General features: G+C 46.2%; 2 protein-coding genes across 2 annotated transcripts in view; one reads left to right on the top strand and one right to left on the bottom strand.

The window, feature by feature from the left end:
• The window catches only part of VEPH1 (ventricular zone expressed PH domain containing 1), a 79123-nt gene that overhangs the window by 19759 nt on the left and 33574 nt on the right, over positions 1 to 25790 (top strand). Inside the window, exons 6-8 of the mRNA XM_032193777.1 lie at positions 11781 to 11947; positions 13666 to 13875; positions 20123 to 20343. Coding sequence (XP_032049668.1) covers positions 11781 to 11947; positions 13666 to 13875; positions 20123 to 20343 — 598 coding nt within the window. The remainder of the gene's footprint in view (positions 1 to 11780; positions 11948 to 13665; positions 13876 to 20122; positions 20344 to 25790) is intronic.
• Positions 1451 to 7285, bottom strand: PTX3 (pentraxin 3). Its single transcript, XM_032193778.1, has 3 exons — positions 7088 to 7285; positions 6165 to 6695; positions 1451 to 2648 (listed from the first exon to the last, which is right to left on the bottom strand). The coding sequence occupies exons 1-3, from the start codon at positions 7233 to 7235 to the stop codon at positions 2035 to 2037; spliced, it is 1293 nt and encodes a 430-aa protein (XP_032049669.1). The 5' UTR covers positions 7236 to 7285; the 3' UTR covers positions 1451 to 2034.

Here is a 25790-nt window from a genome sequence, read left to right on the forward strand (position 1 = left end):
TGTATTTGGAGACCAAACTCCCCCCAGATACTTCTTACTCGGTGTCTTTGAAACAGGCCAAGTAACTGTTAACAAAGAAAAATGTAGTTCAGCGCCGAAGGGAAGAGAAGCATGGTGGTGGAGGTGCCTCGTACTGGGCGGGAGGAGACTGGCCATGGGAAAGCTCTGCTTGTTCGTGGAGGTTAGAAAGGGAAAGAAAAGCGGTTGGAAAGAGGAGGGTGTTCGAGCCGAGCCGATGAGAACGCGAGGACTGGCTTTGCGTTTGGTAATCTGCCAGACCAGTGCGGAGGTAGGAAAAGGATACTTGCAAGACAAAGCATTTCAGGTATGAGGAACAGTAAAGAAAAGCAGCCAGGAATGACTTTCGGTAATCTTTTTGAGGATTTCGCTTGTTCTGCTATATTTCACGGACATTTGTTTTCATTTAATGGATGGCAGTGTATGGAAAGAGGATTTGAGAGTATTTTTGCGCTTGCACAATGTTGGGAAGTAGAGTGCTTTTCTTAACTCTGAAGATGTGTTTTCTGGCTGACATCAGATGAACAGAGGTAACCTTTCATTGTTCTGTACTTCAGGTTATTTGCAGTTATTATTTAGTAAGGGCTTTTTACATTTTTATTGTAAGTGGTAGGAGAAATTCCAGCCTTCTGAGAAGTTAGTTTTGCCTTAAATACACAGCGTTGCCAAAATGTTGAAGCAGATTGTGTAACTTCAGCTGCAAAGCACAACCTTGAATGTCAAACCCTTGAATGGCGTAGTCAAGTGGAAATTACCTTGTCATAGCTTTTTTCTTACTATTCTGTGTTGCGGAAGGAAGGATTTGGTAGCTGCGTTGTGTTTGGGAATGAACATAGCAGCAACTTTTCAGAGCGTGTCCGTAAGACATCTGTAGAGTGAGAAAGAAATGTGACTAGAGCAGAAAGGTGTGCTGTTTCCCGTGGAAGTGAGAATTGCTTTGAATAAGACATTTGCCAAGATAACTTGTTCAGAGGCTTCAGCAAACAGTGAGGAATCCCCTCAGGTTGATGTGCATTTATCAGTGTCAGCGTCCCTCCTGTACGAGCAGCCCTGGCCACGACGGAGAGCTGCTGGAGCAGCAGATCCCTCCACGGGCCAGTGTCCACGGGGGGCTTGTTACCATGACAGACCAGTAAAGCTGTCTTTGCCAAGTGCTTGGAGGTCATTCCTCTGAGGGGAAGGTCTCTCCATTTGTGTGAGACGTTAATATTTGTGTTTCTCTCTATTAGCAACTAAAACAGAGTGGTTACCAACATGGAAAAAATCCCATTTTCTATTTATTTCAAGAGATTCTCTATTTATTTCAAGAGTTCCAGTTGATGAATGCCATGGAAAATCTTAGTTTAGTAAAGTATCTTTATTTACAGAACAACTTTACAAAAATAATTTCAATAAAATTATTACAAAGTCAATTTACAGTATAATACAGCTGCGTTTTCTCAAAATGTAACATCGGATTATGATGGTGAATATTACTTTTATACGTTAGGTCAATCCGTGGCATTAAATAATGCTTTAAACAAGAAGCTAGTTTTATTGTAGTCTACAAATTACTAACAACACTTAATAAACAACACGCTTCTTGGCTTTTGTGGTTCCTCTGCACAATTGACATGAGCACTCTGAAAACCAACGACTGGAGAAGCCTGGAAGATGTGTGGCTTTGCATCTGTTCTGCGGAGACGTGCAGGAGCTTAGCAGGAACTGCAGGAGTCCGGTTCTGCTCAGGCCACAGTGGCACTCATTTTTATACGTAAGCTAGAGAGACAGCGGTCGTCTGACCTCAGGAATAGCTTTTCCAATGTCAAGCCTTGATGTATTGTTTTCAGTGTTTTGCCAAAACAGCAGGCAGAGATCAAATCCCATCTCCACAGTACCTCATTCTGTAAACTTGCAGTGCTAATCTTCCTTGGGAGGTTGGGAGGTGCAGGCTCTTTCAGCTCTGTGTATTGTATGCATTGGCATGCTGCTCTTAATGGAATACGTTCTCTGCTTCAAAAACTGCTTTACAAGAGTTTAAGAAACATACTGAGCTCCCCCATATGGCAGCACTTCTGTGACTCCCCACCCGATGATGTTGCCCCTGATACTGCACGCATCTTCCCCGCTCTGCGCTGCTATCTCTTCGGTGCTGAGCACTCTGTCCCACAGGTTAAAGCCTGTTAATTTTCCTGAGAAGGCTAAAGCTTCATCAAATCCACCTCCAACACAGCAGCCATTCTTCTCCTGACCGATCTGCAGAATTCCTCCGTCTGGAACAGTGTGAGCGTCAGCAACGCCCGCGGCAGTGCCCGCAAGCTCTCCGTTCACCCACAGGGACACGGTCCCGTTGTCTGAGCTCCAGGCGCCGCAGAGATGGATCCACTCCCCAGGAACAATTACATTTTTGACCACTAATTTGTGCTGGTCACTACCTACAGCAAGCACTGCAGACTCGTGGCTGAGATAAAGCTGAATTTCATACGGATTTTTCTTGGTTCCGTAGGAGAAGACAATAGTTTTGTCCAAAACCTCAGTCACTTTGATCCAGATGCAAGCAGTGAAGGAGCGGAGGGTCATCTCAGCGGTTGGATGAACGCTCCCGAAGATCTTTTTTGAACGCATTGGGAATAGAATTGCTGTTTCGCAGCCTGAAAAAGTAAATTAGAAAGATTATGTAAGTAAAGGTTTGTATGGACACAGCTAGGACCCTTGGTGTATGCTCACCCCTGAACTTTTCAGAGGGAGCTGTGGGTTTTGCTCATCCTATGGGATGTAGGGACCCACTTACGGGGTGCTTTGAGGAAGGTAGCAGCTCTGATGGATGAATTTGCTTAGCCCTTGGTATGGCAATGAGCCATCCCGCAAGGCTAATCGTGCTGCTTTAACAAGACCCAACCTTCCCTTCACTGTAAAAGCACGTTGCTGTCCTGTAGCACACAAAATATCATTTAGTTTTAACCCTACCTGCCTGTCCTGGCCATGTTACGGTAAAGGGATGGGTTTGCCAATCTACCAGCCTGGAAGTTTTACGTACTGTGATGTTCCTGGGATGGCAGTGTGAAATGCTGCCGGGGCTGGTGGCACAGAGCCACCGGAGAGCTGCGTCACCAGCAGCTGCAGCGTGTCCTGCTGGGCTGGATACCTGATGACGGCCTTCCGAGTACCAGCAGGGCTCGGTATGTCCGTCCTGTGCAACGCAATACTCTGGAACAGTGCCCACCAGGAGCTGAGCATGGCCCTGGGGAAGCCCTGTCACCGCAGCCCTTCATCCAAACCGGGGCACCTCAGGCTCGAGGGACGAACGGATGCGCTGACGCGTTGCCTGTCGGATTTCTGATGGTGTTTCAGTGCCTATATTTAGGCTCACTTCAGAAGTCAAAGCTTGATCTCGTATGTCCTGCTGCTGGCTCAGGAAATGTCATCGGTTATCGGGGCTGCGATGTGACCCGAGGAGCCCTGCCAGCTCGCTGCGCTCGGAGCAGCACAGGCTGTTTGTTGGTGTTGCTGCCCCGTAACAGCACGAGTTAAAAATGTGCCTTCCTGAGCCAGCCCTGTCCGGCTATGTCAGCACGAACCCAGGGCTGCACAGCTAGCACCTGGGGGGATTTGTGCTGGATTAACTACAAATAGGATCTCGCACTAAGTAAGATACTTGAGAGCAGTTTCAGATCCTGGCTGGTTCTCCTGTCCCTTGCCAACCCGTGCCCTCTGTCCCTGCGATTTCCTGCAACTGGTCTGAGGCAGCATCCTCCAGCAGCCGAGTGGGGAGTGTCGGCAGAAGCATGCTGAGATGTGTTTTTTTAATTTTTTATCAATTCCTTTTCTGACCCTGGCTTTAGGGCTGTTGGTAACTCATGCACTGGTTCGGTGTTTCTCATGTTCCCACTATTTCGTATTTTTAAAGCAGTTCCCCTCCCCTCTCCAATTTATCAATACGTTGCAAGAGAAACTAGGTTATTAAAGCTGTTAACAGGAATTCATGGCTATGAGAGAAGTATCTGATGATTACTGAACACAAGACATTCTTGGCATTCTAACGTGCTGTTCCCTGGTCCTTAGGTACAACTCAGTACTCCAAGCCAGAGGGGGAAAAGCAGCCCCCTTCTATAATTAAGCTGCTTCGTTTCCTGTTTAAACAAGCTAGAGGATCTAAAACGTCTAAAATGTGTGTGGAAACTTCAGCTTCAGTGCATGAAGGACTCTTTGTGTCCTTCTGGATAGTGCTGCTGTGTTATTTCATAGACTGCTTCCTTTAAACTTTGGGCAGATTTTACATTTCTTTGTGTTTTTTTTTTTTTGAGAGAGAGTTAGTTGAGGGGCAGCAAGCAACTGTTGGGGATGCTCCTTAAAATGCTACTTATGAGTGCTATTGTGAAATGGCTTTTAATGAGCAAGCTTTCTGGCTTTATTGTCAAGGAGTAAACAAAATTAAAAACAGCCTCGCTGAAGAACAAAAAGTGTGATTTGAAAATCCCTCAAGAGTGTCTGGCAGTAATTCAAGATGGGAGAAATTAAAGTCAGTTGCTAAAAATTCCCTTGAAAAAAAAAATATTCAGAGAGGGAGACCCTGGAAGTACTTAAAATGTGTCTTTTAAATTAAGAAAGGAAAAAAAAATACAAAACGCTCTCTATAAAATCATGCAGGAACTAGTGGAAATACTTTGAATTTCCAGTGCTGAGTCTGGGATCTTTAAAGCTGAGCGAGTTTTTTTACTCTCACCCAGCACACAGTGACTGACTGCAAGGCTGGCCGTGTTACAGGGAGATAGAGGGTGAGCTCATGCTTTTTGGAAGGCGAGATTCGTGTGCTGGGGGAGGGCAGGGAGGAGGAATATGCTGTAAGAGCTCCTACCAGGACGTGCAGATTACCCAAATATTACAGTAAAGAAGTAAAAGCAAGTTACTTACAAAGCAGAATTAATGTTCTCCGTTAAAGGATGGATTTGTTGGATTGCAAAATGCTTTGTTATAAAGTATTGTTATGCTGTGTTTGCAGCGTAATAGGCTGGTGTAAGTTGGTGGTGGTTTTTGCAGCTGCAAGAAGCACACTTTGCTCTCACACTTTGCTCTCACACTTTGCTCTCACACTTTGCTCACCTGTGTAAGAGCTCACGCTGGTGGCATTGCTCAGGGCTCCCTGCCAAGGCTGGAGTAACCACCCACCTCCCTGTTCACACGTGTGGGGTTCTGTGAGTGTAGGTTGCTTCGTGTTTTGGGTTTTCTATGCTACCATAATACTTCTGTTTGGAAAATGTGATCATTAAAGATATGCCAGCATTTAGAAAACATGTAGCACCAGTTATTGAGTAGGCAGAGTTACATCCAACGTGGTTGTGCTGTGCATGCAGCAACTTTGCACCCACACCCTCTAGGTAGGGGTTTGCTCCACCATACCCAAGGTGCTGGAGCTGCTTCTGCTGGGTGACACATTACAGCACACAGAAAAACTGCAATGCGTTTTGAGATATGAGCTCATCTTTCTATGGCTACCTCGCTTGCTCACCAATACCAACGTTTTAGAAAGAAAAACTCGGCGTGTCAGTCGTGCTGTGTTACCTGCAGGCTCCCGTGCTCGGGGAAGGCATTCTGCCCTGACAGCTGGGTGCAGTGAACGTGCCCTCCCTGCTGCAGGAAGCGTGCGTGGCTGGGGCTGGTTGTCCCCAGCAGCACCTCCTCTGCCCTGGCTCTGCTCTTGGGCATCAGGGTTGGTGAGGAGGAGGCAGCGCTTAGCTCAGGAGGAAGGAGGAGGTGGGTACACGCAGCAGGACGGGAGCATTAGTGACTAGCGAGTGTATGTGGGAGTTACCAGCTGGGAAGGTAAAAGGTGAGAGAATATATTCTGTGTGTTTAAAATATGTTTGTTGCTCTATGCTCTTTGATCTAGGAGAGCCTCCAGGAGGTGGGATCCTAGCCGGGTGGCTGCTTTGCCCTGTGTAAGGACTTTGATTAAACCCTGCTTTGATCCCTTCTTTGAAAAGCTCAACGCCTCTTTTTTTCAAGAGCCCTTACTGGGTTTCCTCCCTGTATCTGCAGACTGCTCAGAGCTCCTGGGCTACCCGTAACATTGCTTTGGAGTCCTGTGTGGAGGTCAATGTTCACAGCATGTCTGCGTTGACAGGCCAACCAAAGAGCTCGCCAGGAAAGAATAACGTGTGTGGACTTACCCGCTGGCAGCAAGTGCCGAGCTGCCCATTTCTGCGATGCCTTCAGTTCGGCTCTCATCTGCTGTAGCTCTTTCCACAGGGAGGTCAAAATGAGGTTGTCTTCTCTGGTGGGACCGAGTTTGTCCTGCTGAAAAGCTGTTTCTTGAGCCTCCGCCTCAGACCTCCTCAGGCAAGCGCTCTCCAGGCGGCTGAGTCTGTTGGACACGTTGTGGCTCAGGAGCAGAACGTGCTCGAGAACCTTTCCTTGCTGGGACTCGTGAAGCCCCTTGGCTTCTGCACCGTGGTCACTGCTCCTCACAAGCGCCTGCTCTGCCTGTGAGATGACGTGGGAAGTGACTTTCTCGACCGCAGCGCTGAAGGTGCCGGCGAGGCTGGCAGCGAGCTGGCTCAGCTCTGCCCTGAGTGTCTGCAGGTCCACCTTCAGGATGTCGTCCATTGTCTGCAGCATCATGTTCTCCTTCATCTGCGAGTTCTCGAGCATGATGAAGAGCTTGTCCCACTCGGTGTGCTCTCGCTGGCAGTCACACGAAGCTGGAATGCAAGATGCAGATGCACTTAGGGTTTTAAACAGAAGGGGTATTTAACAAAACCTGGCTCTGTACAGGGCTTATGAGCTCCAGTGTGCCAGTTCATTTCCTTCTGTATCAAAATGGGAAGGTAAAGCAGTGTGTATCAGAGCAGTTCTGAAACTGTCAACCCCACTCTTCTGCAGGAAAACAGGAACAATAGTGTGAAGCAAACTTCCAAGGCACGCTATCCAAGTACTGTAGCGCTTGCTGTTCGCAATAATCTCCTGGTATGAGCACACGCTTCTTCCTCTTACAATGAATAAACTTTTGTAACAATTGGTACAAGAGCAAGCAACAAAGAATGCAATACTGCACTTAACAGAAATTTAGTTTAAATCTACTTAATCTACTTACTTTCCTCAGTCCCAAGAACCGGACCTTCGATTTCGTTATCCAGATTCACATACATGAGATCATAGTCGTCGTCTTCATCCAGAACAGAGACAGAAGCCCTGAAAACACAGAACAGCGTGAGCAGAGAAAGCACTCCTTGAGGCAGCATTCTCCAGCTGCTTCCTGAAAATAGCTGAGCTGTCTGGAGCTAAAGTCGAAGTCAGACTTCAGCGGAGACGAGACTGCGAGTGAGCCGCGGCGAGCCCCTAATAAATGCTCCGAGTGTCTCAGCCTGAATGAATGAGCGATGCTAGTGCCAGTGTTGTAATAAGAGCACTTCTGGTTGTTGGTTTTGGCGGCGAGGCGAAGGGGGCGTGCAGCTTGCTCAATCTCAGCCTTCCAGGTTTGCGCTGGGGGGAGAAGGGCTGCCTCATGGAGGGGAAGGAATGGGGAAAGCTGCTCTTGCGAGCTGCCGCTTCCCCTCCGAGAGCAGGCTGCCGCAACGTGCAGCGAAGCGAGGCTGAGAGCGGGGGATGAAATCACTCAGAGATCGCTGCCTAAAAGCCCAGGCTGCATCGCTCGTGCCATTGTGTGTCCTTTGTGGGAAGGAAAATGTTCTCTGCAAACTCATTTGGCAGTTGGTGTGTGCCAGGGCTCTGGAGGGGACTGGTAGAGAAATAAATAGGTCTGCAACTGTTTTAGATGCACACGAACGGTTTCACCTAGATCTTGTAGCACTTTTTTTTAATATATTTTTTTTATTATTTAAAAACTTCTATTATACTGGTGGTTTGCTGCCTTAAACAACAAAGGAGAACTTGTGAAAAAACTAAAGGCAGCTTGCTAGGGTTTTGCTTTTCTAGTCCTAATTACCAGTAACAGCTTTGTAACTGGTGATAAGGCATTGCTGCTAGGATCTTGTTTCAGGAGCCCGTAGGTTAGCAGCTGCTGGATGAGAGCTGTTTCTCTTCACTTGGAAACAACAAAACAAGGGGCTCGTGGGTTAGATGTTAATCCAGTGACAAGCAGTGGTGGTAGTGGTGGTGACTCACTTAAGCTCTGGAAAGTTTATCAGCTTAACAGGCCCTTGATTATTCCAGAATTGAGATTAAGGGTATCATACTGATGGTAGAAGTTACAAATATTTAGGAAACTGGGGGGAAAAACCCCACATAACCACACTCAGCGTGCAGTCTGTTCCCTTTCTGCTTGGGACCCCCAGGCCCAGCCCCTCAGCGCTGCACACAGCGGTGGCAGGGAGGGCTCCACTCTCCCCTACACGGCTTCCTCGCCCTGCTCCATCACCGGGGCTTCTGTTCAGGGGCAGGAGACACAGGGAGGTAGCACAGAGGTGTGCATGGCCTCAGCACACCTCTGGTACCAGCACTGCTGAGCATGATGCTGAGCTCCCCATGCTGCTGGCCGTGTTGTGCTGCTTTTCCCCTGCACCACGTCTGGCTGTTCCGCAGTGTGACGGTGGCTCCTGCCACAGCAGGGCCTCCAGCTGCTCTCCTGCTACCTGAAAGAGATGGTAACGTTGGCACAGTGTCCTGCAAAGGTTTGGTAAAATGGAGGTGAACACTTGCAGAGTTCTCTGCCCAGCTTGGGACACCCAGGGAGCGCAGTGCTCTTGGGGCAAGCGCTTTTCCCAGAGTATTCCTGGAGTGAAGACCAGAACAGGGCTGTACGTCCACACAGCACCACCAGCCTCATTTCCACAGCGCTTCTGGGATCAGCCGTGGATGGGGCAGAGCTGGGACAGAGCACGTGGACACCTTTACTACTCCTTGTGCACGCAGGGGATCGGCCAACATGCGTGTGGCATGGTCCTGGGGTTGTGGCTGCTGCTGCTGGCCGTGCCTCTGCCCTGCCTGACTCGCAGCCAGCCCGGCTCAGCCATCGGATGTCCCCAACTGTACGTTAGCTTCTGCCTGAGTTGCATAATTCCCAGTGTGTGGTCTGCTTGGAACGCCTGAGCAAGGCTAATCTGGAAAGCATTGGGGATAAGGGTGGTAAGGAAGGAAGAGGGAGAGAAGGTAATTAAGGAGCTGAGTATAATGTTTTTCCGTCCTCGGACAGCAAATGTGCTTTTCAGGCTCTTGGTTTAGGCGGAGAGAGAGGAAGCAAGATGGAGCAAAGTGAATTAGTTGGGAGTGGGCAGAGCATCGCCACAGCCAGACCCTGAGAATGCAAAAGGTCGGTGAGCTGCACGAGGGGAAATTGCTTAGAAAATGCGAAGGCATGGCAAATGGTGCTCAGAGCTGGCTGGAAACATGCAAACAGGAGAAAGTAGTGAATTGGGGCATGCTTTATGACCCTTTCTAAGTTATATGAAGAACAGACACAAACTGTGGTGCCTGCTTGGATGGTTTACAGGTTGGTGTGTGGGGGTTGTTCGATTAAAAAGGATTCCGTGTCAGTGAGGCCACTTAAACGTCGCTCCAAAGTGATGGGCTAGCTTCAAATTTGCCCTTTTTTTTTATTTATTTATTTATCCTGGTTAGTGAATATAAAGGCAGTAATGTTTGCTGCATGGTGACTGGATGAGCTGCCCAAATTTACTTCTGTACAAAGTATTTCTGTCCAAAGTATTTCATAACTGCAATCCATCATGTCAGGGCAAATTACACCGCCTCCTCTAATGCGTCCAATGCTTAAAATGGTGGTTTTCTCATGGTGAATAATTAGTCTTACCTTCCAGATATCTTCCTGCCTGTGATATTCTGGCTTAGGCAATGGCGAATCTCAGGCTAGCTGCTGTCTTTCCTCATGTAGAGCTGCTACTTTTTGTTTTTCTGTTGAATTATTTCCCTCCACAATTTACAACCAAGAATTTTGCCTGTCCGGGAACAAGGAAATTTCATCTTTTACCACTGCTGAAAATTTGACTGGAGCTTAAGGGGTCTGTTCCGCATGGGCAGGAAGCTTCCAGTGGAAACTAAACATGCACAAGTACAAAGAAAGGGCTTAACTCAGGAAGCACAAAATTATCCAGAGAACAAGAAATTTTTCAGTACATTTGGTTACAAGATTGTTCAATTTCAAACTCGGACGTGAGTCTAGAAATCTTCAGGTAAATCGATCTCAACATTTTGGTTTTAGGTATGGGCAAACTGGGGCTGTGATGGCTGTGTTTAACTGCACTACTCACAACCGCTGCCTTTCCTGGTGCTCAGCTGCCGCTGCCATCCTGGTTAGTTTAAAAATTACAAAATAAAATCTATCAGCTGCTTGTGCAGGTCAAAGGCAGTTTCAAAAGAACCTCTGTGACTTAGGAGCATGAGTCCCCTGGTAAGTTAGTGACTCTTGTGCCCCTCAATTCTTTTTCCAGACTGGTAGCACCAGGAAGAGATGTGTAAAAAGGTGTGGATAGAAAGAGGCCCGAGCTGAGCTGCTTGCTGATCTGTGTGGGGTAATCCATCAGCAAATATTCTTCATCTGCAGCTGGCCTTTGTGCTTTGTTTGTTGAACAGAACAAGACAAATTCTTCATATCCACGGGAATTGAGGTGGGGTCTGAACCTCGTTGTTAGCCCTGCCTTCGGGAAGAAGCCAACAACTCTTCAAGCAGAATAAATGCTTCAGGGGAGGATGCAGAAGTGAGGCTGGATAAACAGTGTGGAGGCACTCCTCCGAAGCATAAGGACCCCTTAAGGATCATTACAGGCTGCTTTGCCTGAAAGTTTTGAGTCTGCAATGAGTTTCATTTTGGTTACTTGCCTCAGGGGCGATGTTGTAAGACCTAACAGTGTTGTGGGCTGCTCTTTCTGTATCTGGCAGGAGCACGATGCGATCAAGTCTGACCCATGTATCCTCTTTCTACCATCCATGAACTGACCTGCTTATCTTCCAAAATTATAAGGCTTGGATTTAAGTGGGAGAAAAAGCAGCAGGCCAGAGTGCGAGTTCCTCTTGGAAACCAAATCCGAAGAGACCTTAAGGACTTTCAAGGGTTTACAAAAAGAAGCCATACTGCACTGCAATAGGCAGATGTTTTCCATATGTTGTTCAAGTGAAACTTAAATATATTGAGGCAGGCATGTACAGCGATGTGAAGTTATATATTTTGGTATGAGCCTGGGCTTCAAATTGAATTATGCACAGACATCTTAAGAAAATGTGTGAGAGAGGGTTTTGCATATCTGTGTCTGTCTGCAGTTGACTCTCTCTGGTTTCTTTCTATTCCTGGAAATGGCATCCTTAACTATTTATGTTCAAATTTACTGTCATGCACATTTAGTTCTCTTAATAACCAACTATTCTTTCCATATGCTGGTTACTTAATTTGAAAGCCTTAATCTCAACAAAGGAGAAATAGAGCTTTTATGTGCTTTCTAGCTTTTTTTTAATTATTAATTTAAATCACACTTAGTCTGTGGGGCCCTAGACCAGTTTATCATCCAAATCTGAAAGCTCGTTAAGTGGCCTTCTCATGGTATTGTGATTGAGAATGAAAATTATAATAGATAGGAAATCCTTTTTTTTTTTACATGTACATTGTTATACCTGCAATAATTCATTCTATTCAGATAATTTATTGGGCTTCTTGGCACGGTACATGATTTCCTGCAGTGAATTTTACACCTCCCTGGTTCTGTACTTACGATTCTTAAAAACTGGTGTCTCCAGGCGTGTGCTGATTTTCTAGGGTGCTCCCTGCCTGTGGGGCACTGACATACACCGAGTCACCGGCCTCTCGTTTGCTCTGTTCTCAGGGAACTCGATGCTGCTCCGTGTCCTGCCTTCCCTGTACGAGAAGCAGCCGCAGCCGATAAACCTCCATCTGAGGGAGCTGGTGGCCCTGCTGGCTCAGCTGCACCACGCCGAACAGCACCACCTCCTCAGGCTCCTCCAGGTCGTGGCGAGGAAGAAAGAACTTGGGGTAAAACTGTATTTGGAATATCTCTCTGCTAAACGTTGCACCCCCTTTTGGGGGAGGTTGTTTGGTTCAGATGGCTTGGCAAAGTCTGTCTGCTAGCTGCTCTCAGAACAGGAAGAGTCCCGTAACATGCATGGCAGTGCGTTCCTATGATTTTCCTATGAATTTCCCTGTGAATTTTTTAATTCCATTTCAAATTCTCCATCTGATCATAAAGAGGACGTAACAGTGATTCTGTTGGACCGAAAAGGTTGTGTTAAACCAGAACTGTTTTCTACTTTTTTGGCTCTTCCTCCATGAGCTGAGCTTTAATTCCCATAACTACATTTCTGTTGGAATAAGTGAACTGTGTTAAGTAATATATCAAGGAAAACTAAAAATGAGTTAGGAAATGATTAAGAGTGAACTAGAGATTAACTGAGGCAAAGCATCCCGTGCTTCGAAAATTCTAGGACAGCGCCCAGCACATTCAAACAAGACACAAAGCTACCTGCTTTGTAAATTTATGGAATCTATAAAATCTTTGGAAAAGAGGAATCAGCAGTAGTTAATACCTTCCTCCAGACAGCCAAGGAAACTTCATCATAATACCCTGTAACAGATGAAATAGGGCTGCTCTTGCAAGTAGGAGAGTCGTCAACCAAAGGGCCCTGTAAGTGTGTGGAGATGCTGAGCTGGTGAAAAGTAGGTGTATAAGCCAAAAAATGCCCGAGTGAGCACTTGGAGCATCCTCCCAAACCCTGGGAAGTTGGTGGAAAGCCTCCCTTTGGCTTCAGCAGGTGTGGGACCAGTCTGTCGTAATAGCATTAAAATCATTAGTCGTGAGCCGTAATAGCTTTAAGGTATTTCGTGTTTGTGCAGTGCTCTGCGTCTGTGCCACACACTCCGTAAATCCAAAGAGGTGTCATTTACCACTGTTAACAATTTATTCGGTCATGTACCTGCAATATTTTGGCAGAGCCATTGGTAACAACTTGCTAAAACTGATCGTCCACTTGAGAAAAAAAGAAAGTCACTTTATGCCCTCATTCTGTGCTGTAATGTGTTTTCCATGCATTCAGCTGTTTCAGTCAGAAGTGTGTTAGTATACACGTAGACGTGCATTAGTATGCATGTAAAATAATAACTCAGTTGGTGGTTGATCACACTCCATCCTGTTTGTAAGGTGTTCTGAAGGACTGGACCCTCAACCTCTTGAAAAATGTCTTGTAAGAAATGACAACTTGCCTGCAGCACTTCTGTGCAGCTAGGATCTTGCCCCTTATTTTTAGTTTTGTACCAGCTATTAACCTTGTCAAGTTATTTGGTTGCTGAGGGAAATCAAAACTTTCTGCTTGCACTTTAATTTACTGTATCACTGGGGAAGACTGAGAAGACCTATGTTGTTTTAATCCATAAAGTATAGAATTGGCCCAGAGCAAAGGAAATATTTGGTGAGGGTTTTTTTGCCTTTTTTTAAACAATTGAGTATTTCCTTACTTAAATATGCATAACTGCAATATTTCAAGGCTACAGCATACCCTTGTTCCATATGTTGAGCTGAACTCCTGTTGACCTCAGCAATAGCTTTGTGCAAAGGTCAACAAAGGTGGAAAACCATTGTGCTAAATCAAAGTCTGGCATTTTAGTTCTATCCCTCCGATGCACAACGCCTCTTTTGGTTATATGTATTCACAATTCTCAAATATATTCACAATCTTTGTCATTTTTATTTTACACAGGTGCTGAAGGAGTGTATTCCGTGCCTACTGGGACACTTACGAGACCCTAGCCATAGCGATGTTATTCTAAACATACTTGTAGAAATAGCTGGCTATGACCCAGTAGCCTTAGCTGCTTTTCTTCCAAAGCTAAAAGAAATTGGTGAGAGTTTTCCAAGTTTGATTGGGCAAACGGCAAAGATCTTTGGAGCTGTTGGACATATTGATGAGGTAAGCTTGAAAACAAAAGTTGGTTGGTTCGGGGGATGGCTCTGTGTGTGTGTGTTTATGTGTGTGTGCTCATTTGTTTCTCTTGTTAAAGGTTGTACAAAGTAATACACATAAGTATTCCAAACTAGGTATTGCAAACCCTGGGTATGACACCGAATTTTAGATGCATATAGTCTTCAGGAACATTGCAATCATGCAGTGAAATATGAACTCCCCAATATATGCTGTAATCCAGCTATTTTGCATTTGTAGGGAAATATGAACTCCCTAGTCCAGTGTAATCCAGCTCTTTTGCATGTGTAACCATGGGTAATTGAATGCTTCTGACGAGTGTTTTATAAGGAAAGTGCCCGGCAGTGATGCTGGACTCAAGCCTCATCACAGGAACATTTTCATGGTTGGACCTGACCCAGTGGGAACACTGTGCTTTAAAAGGATTTAAAGCCACAAACTCCTAAAATTGTTTCATGAGTTTCATCACAGAGTAACAAATCTGCACGGAGTTTTTTTCCTATCATAAAGTCTGGATGTGGAAGCCACGCTCACCTGCTCCGGGTGCTACAAACAGGCTCAGTGTGCTACAGACACCACCGAGCAGCTCTCAGGTCCCAGCCCCTCGCCCTCCCCAAAATCCCAGCTACCCATGGCCCCAGCAGTGAGGGGTGCTGCTCACGAAGCACTGCTGTTACCCTTGTCCCACTGGGACAGAGAAATACCGTAGACCCCACTGCCATCCCCAGCTCTTAAAAATGCAGCCTGAGGGAGGGAGGCAACCACTGCAAAGCCTGCAAACTACCTGACTGCTCGAGACTTTGGGTGTCCTGAGGACACCAAGCTAGCTAGACTCATTTATGATATACCGTGATTTTTAATATGACTTTTGTTTTCATTCCTGGTTATAAGTTTATGTGTCTTTTGCCACTAATAATAAACATTTTCCCTCTGCCTCAAATCACGGCTCTGTGAAGGTAAAAATAATGGTCTGCTGAATTCATGGAGCTCCTGCTAAATAATTCAAACTTCCGTGGCTGTGGTAAAACTTGATTATATAGCCAAAAAATTAATAGTATGTAATAAATCTGTTTGCTGAAGTTTGGTACTGATGCTGCCATACAGTAACCTGGGTCATTTTATTTCAGCAGAGGTGAATCCTTGTAGTTTCCCTGTCCTTTCAGTGATCCTTGCACCAAATCAACTGGTGTTTGTCTCCATAAAGGCTGGAGAAGTTGGTCCTGTGTATATGGATTGGGCTCGGGGGACTATCTTAAAGGTTTTAAAGCCTCCCCAAGAGGTGGGGTCCTGCCTGGGGGCACAAGGGCTCACAGGCAGGGGATGGAGCTGCTGGGGACACGTGGCACACCGCAGGGCAATGTTGTGGCGTTCTGCACAGACTCTCTCACATGTGTTGTGTGGTTGCAGCTTCCAGCATGAATGAAATTGGTTGTTCCCTCCTTGTTTACCTATATCACCCCAGTAAAATTTACCTTGCTGAGAACTGCAGCAGGCAGTGTTTATTTCTGCGCGCGCTACTTCAGAGTTAGGGACTCCTAAAAGCTTTACAGCTCATAACTGGTCCGTCCTTGAAGGAGCACAGCTGGGATTAGGACTCGAGGATTTAATTCTGGGGCTGTGTTTTAGCATGATGAACCAGCTCTTCCATGCAAATATCTGAGGCAGCCTTTCTGCTGTGTTGCCCTTCTTAAAAGGGACAGAATTTATTTTGCATTTGTTTACTTATTCATTGATTTATACCAAGAACAAGCAAGCAGCCACCTGGACGTGTTGTGCTTTGTGTATTATTGGAAATGACAGACTACTGTAAAGTTTACAAAGAAACAGTTTGCAGAACACTTTCTTCTTATATTTTTTTGATCCCTGGGTTTCTGCAGATACATGTAACGTCCAACTTTTACATGCACAGCCTGGGCCAAACCTGCACAGAATAATTAATCTCCAGTCTTGTAAGTGTCAGGTACCCTCCGTGCTGCCCCTTGCTGTACGCCTGCTGTGTCCGAGGGGCTGCAGGCTGCTGACAGCCACGTGCCCTGTTCCAGCCCAGCTCCACACCATGAGCAGTGCTTGCTTGGAGAGGTGGGCACGCGCTTGGCTTGGTTGTGTGGCTCTGCTTTAGCGGCACCCAGGAGACCTTTGACCAAAAACCATTTACAAAAGCGACGTGCAAAGGGTGGCAGAGGTGAGCTCTGCAGTGTGACAGCTGGCTCCTCTGCTCTCCTGGGTTTGCTTTCTAAAAAGATGTCCAAATGTTTTTTTGTATGGTTTTTGCATCCTCTGACATGGGACATGGTCTGCTTCCCTGCATCGCCTGCTTGGGTTTACCTGACGGCTTCCCTTTTCCTTCAGCATTGCAGCTCAAGGTCTTTCTCACACCTTCTCCTTGCGGCTTTTGTCTTTTTATCCTATTTTTTAAATTTATTTTTTGTATTTTAGGGAACTCGAGTGCTTTGTGTTGCACAATTTTCTGGGGGTATGAGGAGCTATTTGGAGGGCCGTTCACTGGTCCAGGCCCATTGCCTGGGTTTGCAGGAGACCAGGCAGTGACCAAAGGGTCCCTGCCCCTCTCACCAGTTCAGTAACGCACAGATCTCATTCTCCCCATGAAGCTTTCTTTTCTTGCTTTACTCTGGCTGTTCCTTTGGCAGATTTTTGCCCCATCCTACTATCAGCAAAGGGGTCTGTGGGTACTCCCGTGCAGATTGGGCACCTCAAAAGAGGGGAGGAGAGAAGCCTTTGTGAGCGCCCCATGAACTTCACTGATGTGTAAGGCAGCGCTCGCTGCAGCGTGGACACCCAGATAAAATAGCAGAAACACATCTGGCATCATAAAAGCCGGGCCAATCGTAAAGGTCCAGCAGATAAAAATGAGTCTACCCAAAAGAAATTGTTCAAGCACCACTGATCTAAGAGGAGCTGCTGGGTTACAAGCATTGCTGCAGCCGGCTAATTTATGTAGGCCCGGCAGAAGTGTGTGAGCAGCACAGCGGGCCCCGCACGCCCGGGCGTGCTGATGGGGTCCCTTATCTCGGCCGTGCCTTCCTGAACACGTCTGCGGCTGCTTCCTGCGACGGGGCTGTGCTGCAGATGCACCGCGAGCTGCTGCCTGCAGACGGGACCCTGCACCAGCCACCCCTTGCTGGCCGAGCAAAGCAAGCGAGAAACGCAATGATGACGGCGTGTTGGAACTGTATTTGTTGGTGTTTTGTTTCACTGGGCGGTTTAGTGGGTGAAAAGAGGTGGCAAGGGCTGAGGGCTGGCCCTTCGTAATGCGGATTGCAAACGTGAGCAGAAAATGTCTTCTGCTGGCTTCTAGAAGCGAGCTCTCGTGCTTTTCCCGAGCTGCTCTCTCCCCCTTGGCAGCTCAGGCAGACCCCTGGAGAGATGAGAGGTTTGGCTGGGAACGGATCCCTTTATTTTAGAGGTCCCCTTGTTTATGCACGCCGCTTCCCCTGATGTCAGGGGGAGTCTCACGGGTGAAGCTGCAATCGGGACATGTCCCTTGACCAGCAATTTGTGCAAAGCAAAGCATCATCTTGGGGCAAAAGTCAGCTGGATATGTAGTTATTGAAATACACATATATTAAGATGTTTTGGACAAACTGGAAATTGCAGTTTCTTCTGAAATCATTCTGGTCTCTTCTGTAGTCTCCTGAGCCTGATTTTAAGAAAAAGCAAACTCTGTTGCCACACCTCGTTGCCTGTATTTCAGATCTTCACCTACTGGCCATAAAACGTGAGATAAGCTTAGGATAAAGTACATGAACACAGAAAACAAGCACAGTTGAAATAACAATGGCTTATGTACGTCCAAACAGGCTCTCTGAATATTTTTGGGTAAAAATTGCGGCGGAGATAATAACTGCTTTCATGTTGAGCTATTTTGCTGTAATTTTGTTTTGTGTAACAGTTCCATATTATATTACTCACTGGAGTTTATTGTTCTTTTACCTCACTCCAGGCGAGTAGCAGCGTTTCAGCGTGGCTGGAGACATTCCAGCTGGATCAAAGTGACATGAAAAGGGTCACAACTTCTCTTCGAGTTGCGTCTGCTGCACAGTTTGTTTAGGAAACAAAAATGTGTTTTAAATGTTAATTGAGCCTATGTTTATCTCTTGGAGGGAGGAATGTCTTCCAAATAAGCTAGTGAGTATTTACCAAAAAGTCAGCCCCCTTCAAACCATTGAGGAAAAGGCCCGCTCTGTCACAGCAGCCCAGCCCGCCTGCAGAAGTAGCCGTAGTTTTTCCACATACGGCTGAGGGGAAGCAATTTGTCCGATAAGCTGTGCTCATTTATCTCTGTCACGGCACGGCGCAGCCCATCTCCTTTTGTTTGAAAGAAGTTGACTTTTTCTTCAAAACGTGTCTCACCCGTGATACTTGGGCAACGCTCTGCCAAAATCTCCCATGTATTTTTATGGCCCGGCTACACTTGGAATTAAACCTTGGGCAGTGTTTTTTCTCCTGTTACACAGTCCCAGAAGAATTTTGAGGTTTTATTTCTGAAATCTGAGGCGATAACGCTGTTGCCCTGCAGTGCTGGGAGGATGTAGATGGCACGCAGCTTCCCCTCCATTTCTGCTAATCCTTGGGAAGAAGAGATTTAGTTGTTTTTTGTTTTTTGTTTTTTGTTTTTTTTTCCCTGAAGTGCCTCTGCTTGCATTTCAGCACAGGTTCTAACAGCGAACCATCTCCTGGTTTCTGTAACGATCTGCTGAGCGTGGAGTGGGTCTCACTATGGGGAGCATCCCAGCGGAGGATCCGATATGAGCTCCGAGTTAATTGCTGCTCTTTGCTGCTTTTACCACCTAGGTATTTGTAGGGTTGTGGAACCTTATACGCCTAGAACAATTATAAGAAAACAAAGAAACCCTCATGCGTTTCTTTACCTTCAGGGTCTGTGTTTTAGTGTGAGAACTTGCACGTGTGCAAACAGAGATACTTGGAATTGGAACCGTGTGCACTTGCCAAGCAGAGATAACATATTTGTTAGCAAATATTTGCTTTTTATTTGTTTATTTATTTACATTATGACCTGGAGCAGCCCCTTTAGTTGTAATTTGTGGGAGACGTGATCTTGGTGATAAATCACCCAGCCAAACTTTAGCTGCGGAGGGCATATCAGACTTCAGCGTGTTGGCAGGGGTTGGCACAGCTGCCAGGCAGCAGCTTGGCGTGTGTGGCGAGATCGTGAAACGAAATCTCATTTTAAACCCCTCGTTGTTGGTCATGGGTCTCACCTGAGCGTTGCTCCTAGATGTAATGCATGGAAGGAGCGTGCCCCTGTGACTCCTGAGGCCCTGCAACCCCTCGCCGTTACCCCCGTCCCTGGCTCTCCTCTGCAGGACGCTGTTGCAGGAGTCCCACTCGGCCTGGGGAGCGCTGGTGAAAAGAGGGTTTGGGGTGACACTGCTAAATATAGCAAATGGGCAACACCCGGCAGATCCAGAAAGGAAGTCGTGATTGGGAAACACTTCTGTGCTCTGGAAAAATGGGTATTTGCTCCCGGCTGTGTGCTTGTCACAGCTGGTGGCATGCGCAGAGCTCACTCGAACTGCCTGGTGGCTCTTGAATGGTTGCAGTTGTGGAGGATAACGTGGATAAGGCAATAAGCTGGAAATTAGCCCATAAATGCAATGGGTCTGTAACAAAGCCACACCAATGGAGTCAGCCGTGGGCTGTGCAGTGCAGCCCTGAGCCACAGGGTCTGCTCCCTGCTGAGCTGAGTACACGAGCACGAGGGTTTGCCTGCCAGAAACAGCCCGGCAGTTAGAAGGAAGGAAAAGAAAGAAAAAAAAAAAAGGCATGGAAACTGGGTTATGGGCAGGTGAGCTAGCTTGGCCAGGCTCACAAGGCCCATCAAAGAAGAAATGGGAGCCAAGTCTGCTGCTGGTGCTCTGATCTGTGAACCAGGTTGATCTACTGCCCTAGGGCCATGCAGAGCCCTCCAAAGGCTTTGGGGACTCCGCTTCTGGGTTGAGGAGTACACAGAGGTGTATGGAGGCTAAGCCAGGTTGGGCAGCACCAAGGCCAACACGTGTGATGTTGACAGCACGCAAAAGGAAACTGTGCTTTTGGTGCAGCTGCCTTTTTGTTAGTCGTGGGGCAGCCACTATTCCCTAATTCCCCAATGGCAATGTTTTAATCAGCAGCATGCACACAAACCAGCCTTGTGCAAGCAAACATTGAATTCATTTGCTTAAAATTTGTTTTTCTATCTCCTTATGTCGTCTAGGAGCGAGCCAGGATGTGCCTGATGTATTTGGTGAACCATCTGGCCAACATGGAGCATTCGTTTCACCACATCCTTTTGCTGGAAATTAAGAGTCTCACTGACACCTTCTCCAGCATCTTGGGCACCCAGAGCAGAGATATCTACCGCATGAGCAACAGCTTCACTGCCATAGCCAAGCTCCTCGTCCGACAGCTGGAGAATGACAACGTGTCAGCAGCCAGGTAACGCTGGGTTTTGTGTGACGAGGACCAGTCCCAGGGGCTGTGCGAGGCAGTGTGAATTTATATTAAATACACCCAAGTTGCAACGAGTGAGAGCATCCAGCTGAAAACAAGCTGTACTGCAGTTCCTGTAAGTTACTGCAGTTCTATTTTCAAATTGATCTTGGTGTCTCTCATGTATTGTTCCAGTGTACACTCACTCAGCTATTGGATTGCATTATTTATAGGGTCAGGTAAGCGTACAGACACCTGATGGAGAACATCCGTGCTCGTAGAAGTAACTTGAGGCATGCATTTCAAACGCAGGAATAAGGACGATCGACACTACAGCAGAAATCCATAGTTCCAGGATGTCAGTAAGAGCCTAGGTGCACTGCAGATGCCAGATGCACGCTACCAGGCAGAATGGCCTCTGAACATCACGCAGCAGCAGCTGTGTCATTTGGCAAGGGAGAAAAAAGAAGCTGCTAAAGTTTTAGCACTTCTAAAAGAGCAGAAAGAAAGCTACATCCCAGATAAGCAGACTAAGGCAATCTGAAATGCTTCAGTTAAAAATAAATCGGTGGAGTCAGGCTACACAATTACCACCGAGTTTATTCTAGAAGATAACCACTGAAGCTAGGAGAACAATGACTGGCACAGCTCTGTAACAAAGGTTTGCTAAACAAGTCTGAAAAAATATTCTCAAGCGTGTACAAAAATGTTCTGAGCACTTAGCTTCCTTAAACTTGTATCCTGAGATTAAAGCATTGGGAGCACTGCTGCATTTGTCACAGTAAGAACGTGTTATTTAAATATCTGATAGTAGTCACTTTTAATTAGGGAGAGACTTATAATTAGCATTGCATATACTGAAATAGGTCAAGAGGGCACGAAGGAATAGCAATCCTGTGATATAAAATTTAACACAGATGTCAGAAAACTCATAACCATGAAGGATAGCTTTGGAGACAGACTGGTAGAGTTGGAGCCAAAACATTGAGGTCATTTGAGAAACAATTAATTGGTATCCTGGAGAGTTAAGAATGAGAAAGGAGAGGAACCCCGATATAGCCACTTATTTTACAAGGCCGTAATAAATGTGCACACATCACCTGGTGGCACAAATCTGCTGAAACAGAGCCCTCAGAACTGCCTTTGTGAAAAGCTTCACTGAAGACAGTGAAAAAACTGAAGTGGAAATAACCGAGTGAGCGTGAAATGACGTACGTGTTTTTCAAACCAGTCAAGTTCAACTACAAAAACGAGTAGGCAAGTCGTCGCAGCGAAGGGGGCCAGAAGAATGCCACATGTTGTGGGAACTGTAACGAAACAGGACAGGAATTGAGGTTTCAGTAACAAAGTCTAATAATTACTCTTGCAGCCCAGGACTGGTCACTTGATTTATGATTGAGAAATTATTTTATTTGCTAAAATGCTATGGTTTTCCTATTCCTTATTACCTTCTATGCCTAACATTTATCACTAGAGTGGATCTCCTCCCTCCTCTCTCCCTACCCCAAAAAAACAAAAACAAACAAACAAAAAAACAACTAACCAACCAGCCAACAACAAAAAAAAACAGGAAAAGGTTTTTGTTAGAACATTGTTGTTGTGTTTCTCTATTTCTCTGTAAAATTGCCCTTTAAGGACTTGCTTTGCTGAGGGGTAGAAGCTGCTTGAGCTGTGTATGCGCATGGTTTCAGAAGCAAAATACAGTTTTGTGTGTGGAGCCTGGGGGAGGAGGAGAGGGCAGAGTTTGGCTTTCTATCTGCAGTGGAGGGAACTTAAAACACAAGTTCCTCCACAATTTGTTTTGCTGTTGCTATCCGTTTTTAATATTTCTGGTGATAAATTGCTGCTGTTAGGAGCTCGGACAGTTGATGCAATACAGGTGCTCTCACCACAAGGCAGGTGCAATTTGTGTTGCTTCACCAGAATAAAATACAAATAAAATCCTGTTCCCAGTGCTGCTCTGGGTGACAAAGAGGCGTGTCTGCCTCTTTCCTGGACCAGTGGCTGTGCTGGGCCCTTTCAAACCAACCTTTCTGGAACTATTTCTTATTTTCCATTTTCCACTTGATTTCTCCTTCATCGTCTGCCTTATCCCTTGTGACCCTGGTTCTTGCAGGCTGGCAGCTGGGGTCCGCTGTGTTAACTCAGCGTGGCTGTGAGTGAGCAGAGAGAAAGGCAGACTTTTTGCAGTTATAGATTTGTTATTTGCTTTTGCATTTCAAGCCTTTATCAAGCATAATATCAGCTGACTCAGACAAGAACAAGTATAGAGCAGCGGTTAAGGGTAAAATGAGAGCTCTCCACTGATTTATGCCGCATTTCTTCTGACTTGTGTGAAGTGCACGAATGTTAAGTGGGGAGGATCCAGAGATCAACATGGAAATCCACTGCTGGCTGCAGAGCTGCTGCAGTTACTGAGCTGCAGTGGTTTTTAAAGAGCAGCAATCCAGAGTGTTTGTGCTGTGAAAGGAAAACAGGGTTTTAAAATGTGTGGCTGGATTATAACCATTCCTTCCAGAATCGTGTGTTTACATAAGAAGAAACTGATTTCTGCAGAGTGATGGCTGGCTTGGAGTTGTTTGACACTGGGAATTTTACATGCGTTTAGTAGAGAGTGTAATTAAAACCATGCGATGCTCTATTGCCCCTCTGTCACAAAATCGCAAGCTACTCGGTCTCGGAGGGGCTTTTTAAGAACACATGCGGGGTCTTAATGGACTGATCTAACCTGCAAGTGTAGCATGGTTATTAAAAGAAGGCAAGAAAGGGCAGAAGGAAAATGTAATGGTGCTTCCAAGCCATCGTTCTGGGTAAGAACTGAGCCCAGCAGACTATACTCGTGCTGCTCAGTTTGGTGGCTGCATGAAATTCTTTCTTCCTTCCAGGACAGCATAGGTCTAGCCCATAGCATCATTTACCATTCATTTACCATTCATTTGCCTTTCTTTTTCTACAGTATTTGACCTTTAAATCAACACTCACAGTGGTGAAGAGAACTGGGATAACATCTAAGATTTCCGTGTGTTTTACTTCCCCCGATACCACCCAGGAGTGCTGAGGCTGTGAGCTGCCGTGCGTCTGACCAGCCTGCAGCTCCATGGGGCACCTCAGCCTTGGACATTATCAGGCTGATGACGTTTCCATAATCGGCTCCTAGCAATATTTGGAAGCTCTTGATGGGCTTCCTGACGGTGAGCTGGAGATTCTGCTCACTTCTGCATAGCTGCACCTCCGTCGTGTTCAAGGAGGTGCTGGAGGCTGTACGTTGATGAACCACGAGGACCTGCACTTGAGCTATTCACGTTACTTCCAAACAGAGTTGAATCCTGGAACCAGTCCCATCTCAGTGTATTTTTAGCAATTTCTATTCGTGTGTGCTCTTCTGCCCATTTTAAGCACCTGACTATGATGCTGATAATGCTGTTGGTGTTCTGGAGCAATACTCTTCACATTAATACATCGCTCTTGACTTGCTGCCCTGTATATTTAGGTATCTTTCTAAAATTTGCAAAAGAGCATTTAAACGCAGTGCACCAGTGAGGAGCACAGCAACGTGGAGGTCTTTGCCAGCAAGGTCCTTATGATTCACGATAAGTTTGTGCATCCTTTTCCTCTTGAAACACTCCAAGCTTTGGTGTAAGCTGATCCTTCTGCAGCAACCTCAGCAATGTACTGGGTGCCTCTTGCCAAGATTTCAAACAATAGTTTATTTTACTGTTGCTGCAAGGGGAGGCCAGCAGGAAGGCCTGCCAGGCAGGCCGTTGGGCGTGGGGTGGAGGCTTCATTGAACATTTCTCTTGGGGCATGTGCTTTTGGCTTCCTGGGAACCGATGCGAGTGCGAGGCTGGTACACGTGAGAGCTGGTGGTGCCCCGGAGGAGCCGTGCCGTGCATCATCCCACAGCCAGCAGTGCTCACAGTTGCTCCAGATGCCAGGTATCAGCCAGGTCCCAACCAAGGTGGGGTGTGAGCACCAGTGATGAGCCCTGTGTTTACTAACTTGCTGCTGTGCACATGGCAGAGAGGATTCCTTGATGCGTTTCTTTATCAGTAGCATTTTCTTGGGTTTCCTTCACAAAGGCACCAAGGTTCACCCGGAGAATGCTGGGGGGAAAAAAAGTGCAGTTAGGAAAGTCTGTTCTCATTTCCAAACGTCTTCAAGGCTTGCTGGCTTGGGGCTGTCATTCATAAACCCCATCAGTCTGTCCATCCTCTGCAGCCAGGCTGTATGTGTGTGCATGTGTCAGATGTTTTCCTTGCTGCTTGATTCCCACAACAAGAGCAGTGCTGGTAGAGCTGCTGGAGTGACATTTTCCTAAGGAATTAAATCTCGTCCTACATCTGCAGGAAGACTCGTTAGCAAAGGTCATACCATGATTCTTTATTAGAAAAAAATACTTTTTTTTCTGAAATGTTCTGTGGTGCTAATATATTATGAGGTATTGCCTAAATTTAAAAACAAAACAGGACAAAGCCTTGCCAACTCTCCTGAGAAATATCCTGAACTGCCTTTATCAAAACAAACAAAAAGGCACACTTCATGATGCACTCACTATTCACAGTTGTTCTTTTTTGGTTTGGTTTTTTTTTTTTTTTTTTTTTGTTTTGTTTTCTGTTTGTTTTTTTCCAAACATGCTTTGTTTCCACTATTAGTAATTCGCAGCATTTGGGACTTCTTAATAGGCTTCCCAACTGTGAGCGTGACTTGTTGAGACGCTGTTGCTTTGGAAGTGGCGTGTTAAAATTCTCATTTGTGGCTTTCAGTGTTCACATTTCACAGACTGAGCCATTCAGATGCTTGCTCCTAAGGGGGGCAGAAAGGAAGAACAAAATAAGTGGGGTGGGGTAAGAGGAAAATGAGCTTAATTTTGAACTGCAGAGCTAAGTAAATGTTGCCAAACATCCCTTCATTCTCTAGGAGGATTCTGGTTGTGGAGTTTCTGAGCATTGTACGGGTCAGGCTGCTTTCAGCTCCGAACACCTGTGGGATGTGGTTACTCATTCGAGCCTGGGTTACTTCGGAAAGTTGTGGCCCCGTGGCTGCACAAAGCTGGGATCTGGGAGGGACAGTGTGCTGTTTTCCATCCCAGGAACCAGCACGGTACCCTGAGGTTTGAGTTTCCTGAGCCTGTTCCTTTCCATGCACAGAGTTATTTTAAAATATATTTTTCTTACTCTGAGTACATTAAGGCAGTACAAACTGCGTGTACTTTCGTCAAACATTTTAAACCACAGACTTCTATAAACTCTACAATTAACTCTAGTTTTGGTTTATGAAAATAATGCAATAAGTCACTGTTTAGCAAGCTTGAAAGAATAGTTTAAGTTCAGCTGAAAACCTTTTCCCTGTGGGACTATCAGGAAAAGAGGCTTTTTGCTTATGCAGATACAGCACATGCAGTTTCTAATCCAGTGTTGTCAGAGATGTTCAGTGTTTCTGATCCATCTGACAGA

This window comes from Aythya fuligula, chromosome 9 (assembly GCF_009819795.1).
Source record: "Aythya fuligula isolate bAytFul2 chromosome 9, bAytFul2.pri, whole genome shotgun sequence".
Lineage (NCBI taxonomy): Eukaryota > Metazoa > Chordata > Aves > Anseriformes > Anatidae > Aythya > Aythya fuligula.

Bases quoted from the DNA above. Each gene is read 5' to 3' on its own strand.
- PTX3 (XM_032193778.1), bottom strand. From the start codon at position 7,235: ATGCTGCCTCAAGGAGTGCTTTCTCTGCTCACGCTGTTCTGTGTTTTC. The intron at 6,696-7,087 runs GTAAGTAGATTA...CTTGCATTCCAG, and splicing joins GGTTCTTGGGACTGAGGAAA to CTTCGTGTGACTGCCAGCGA. The intron at 2,649-6,164 runs GTAAGTCCACAC...TTACTTTTTCAG, and splicing joins TCGGCACTTGCTGCCAGCGG to GCTGCGAAACAGCAATTCTA.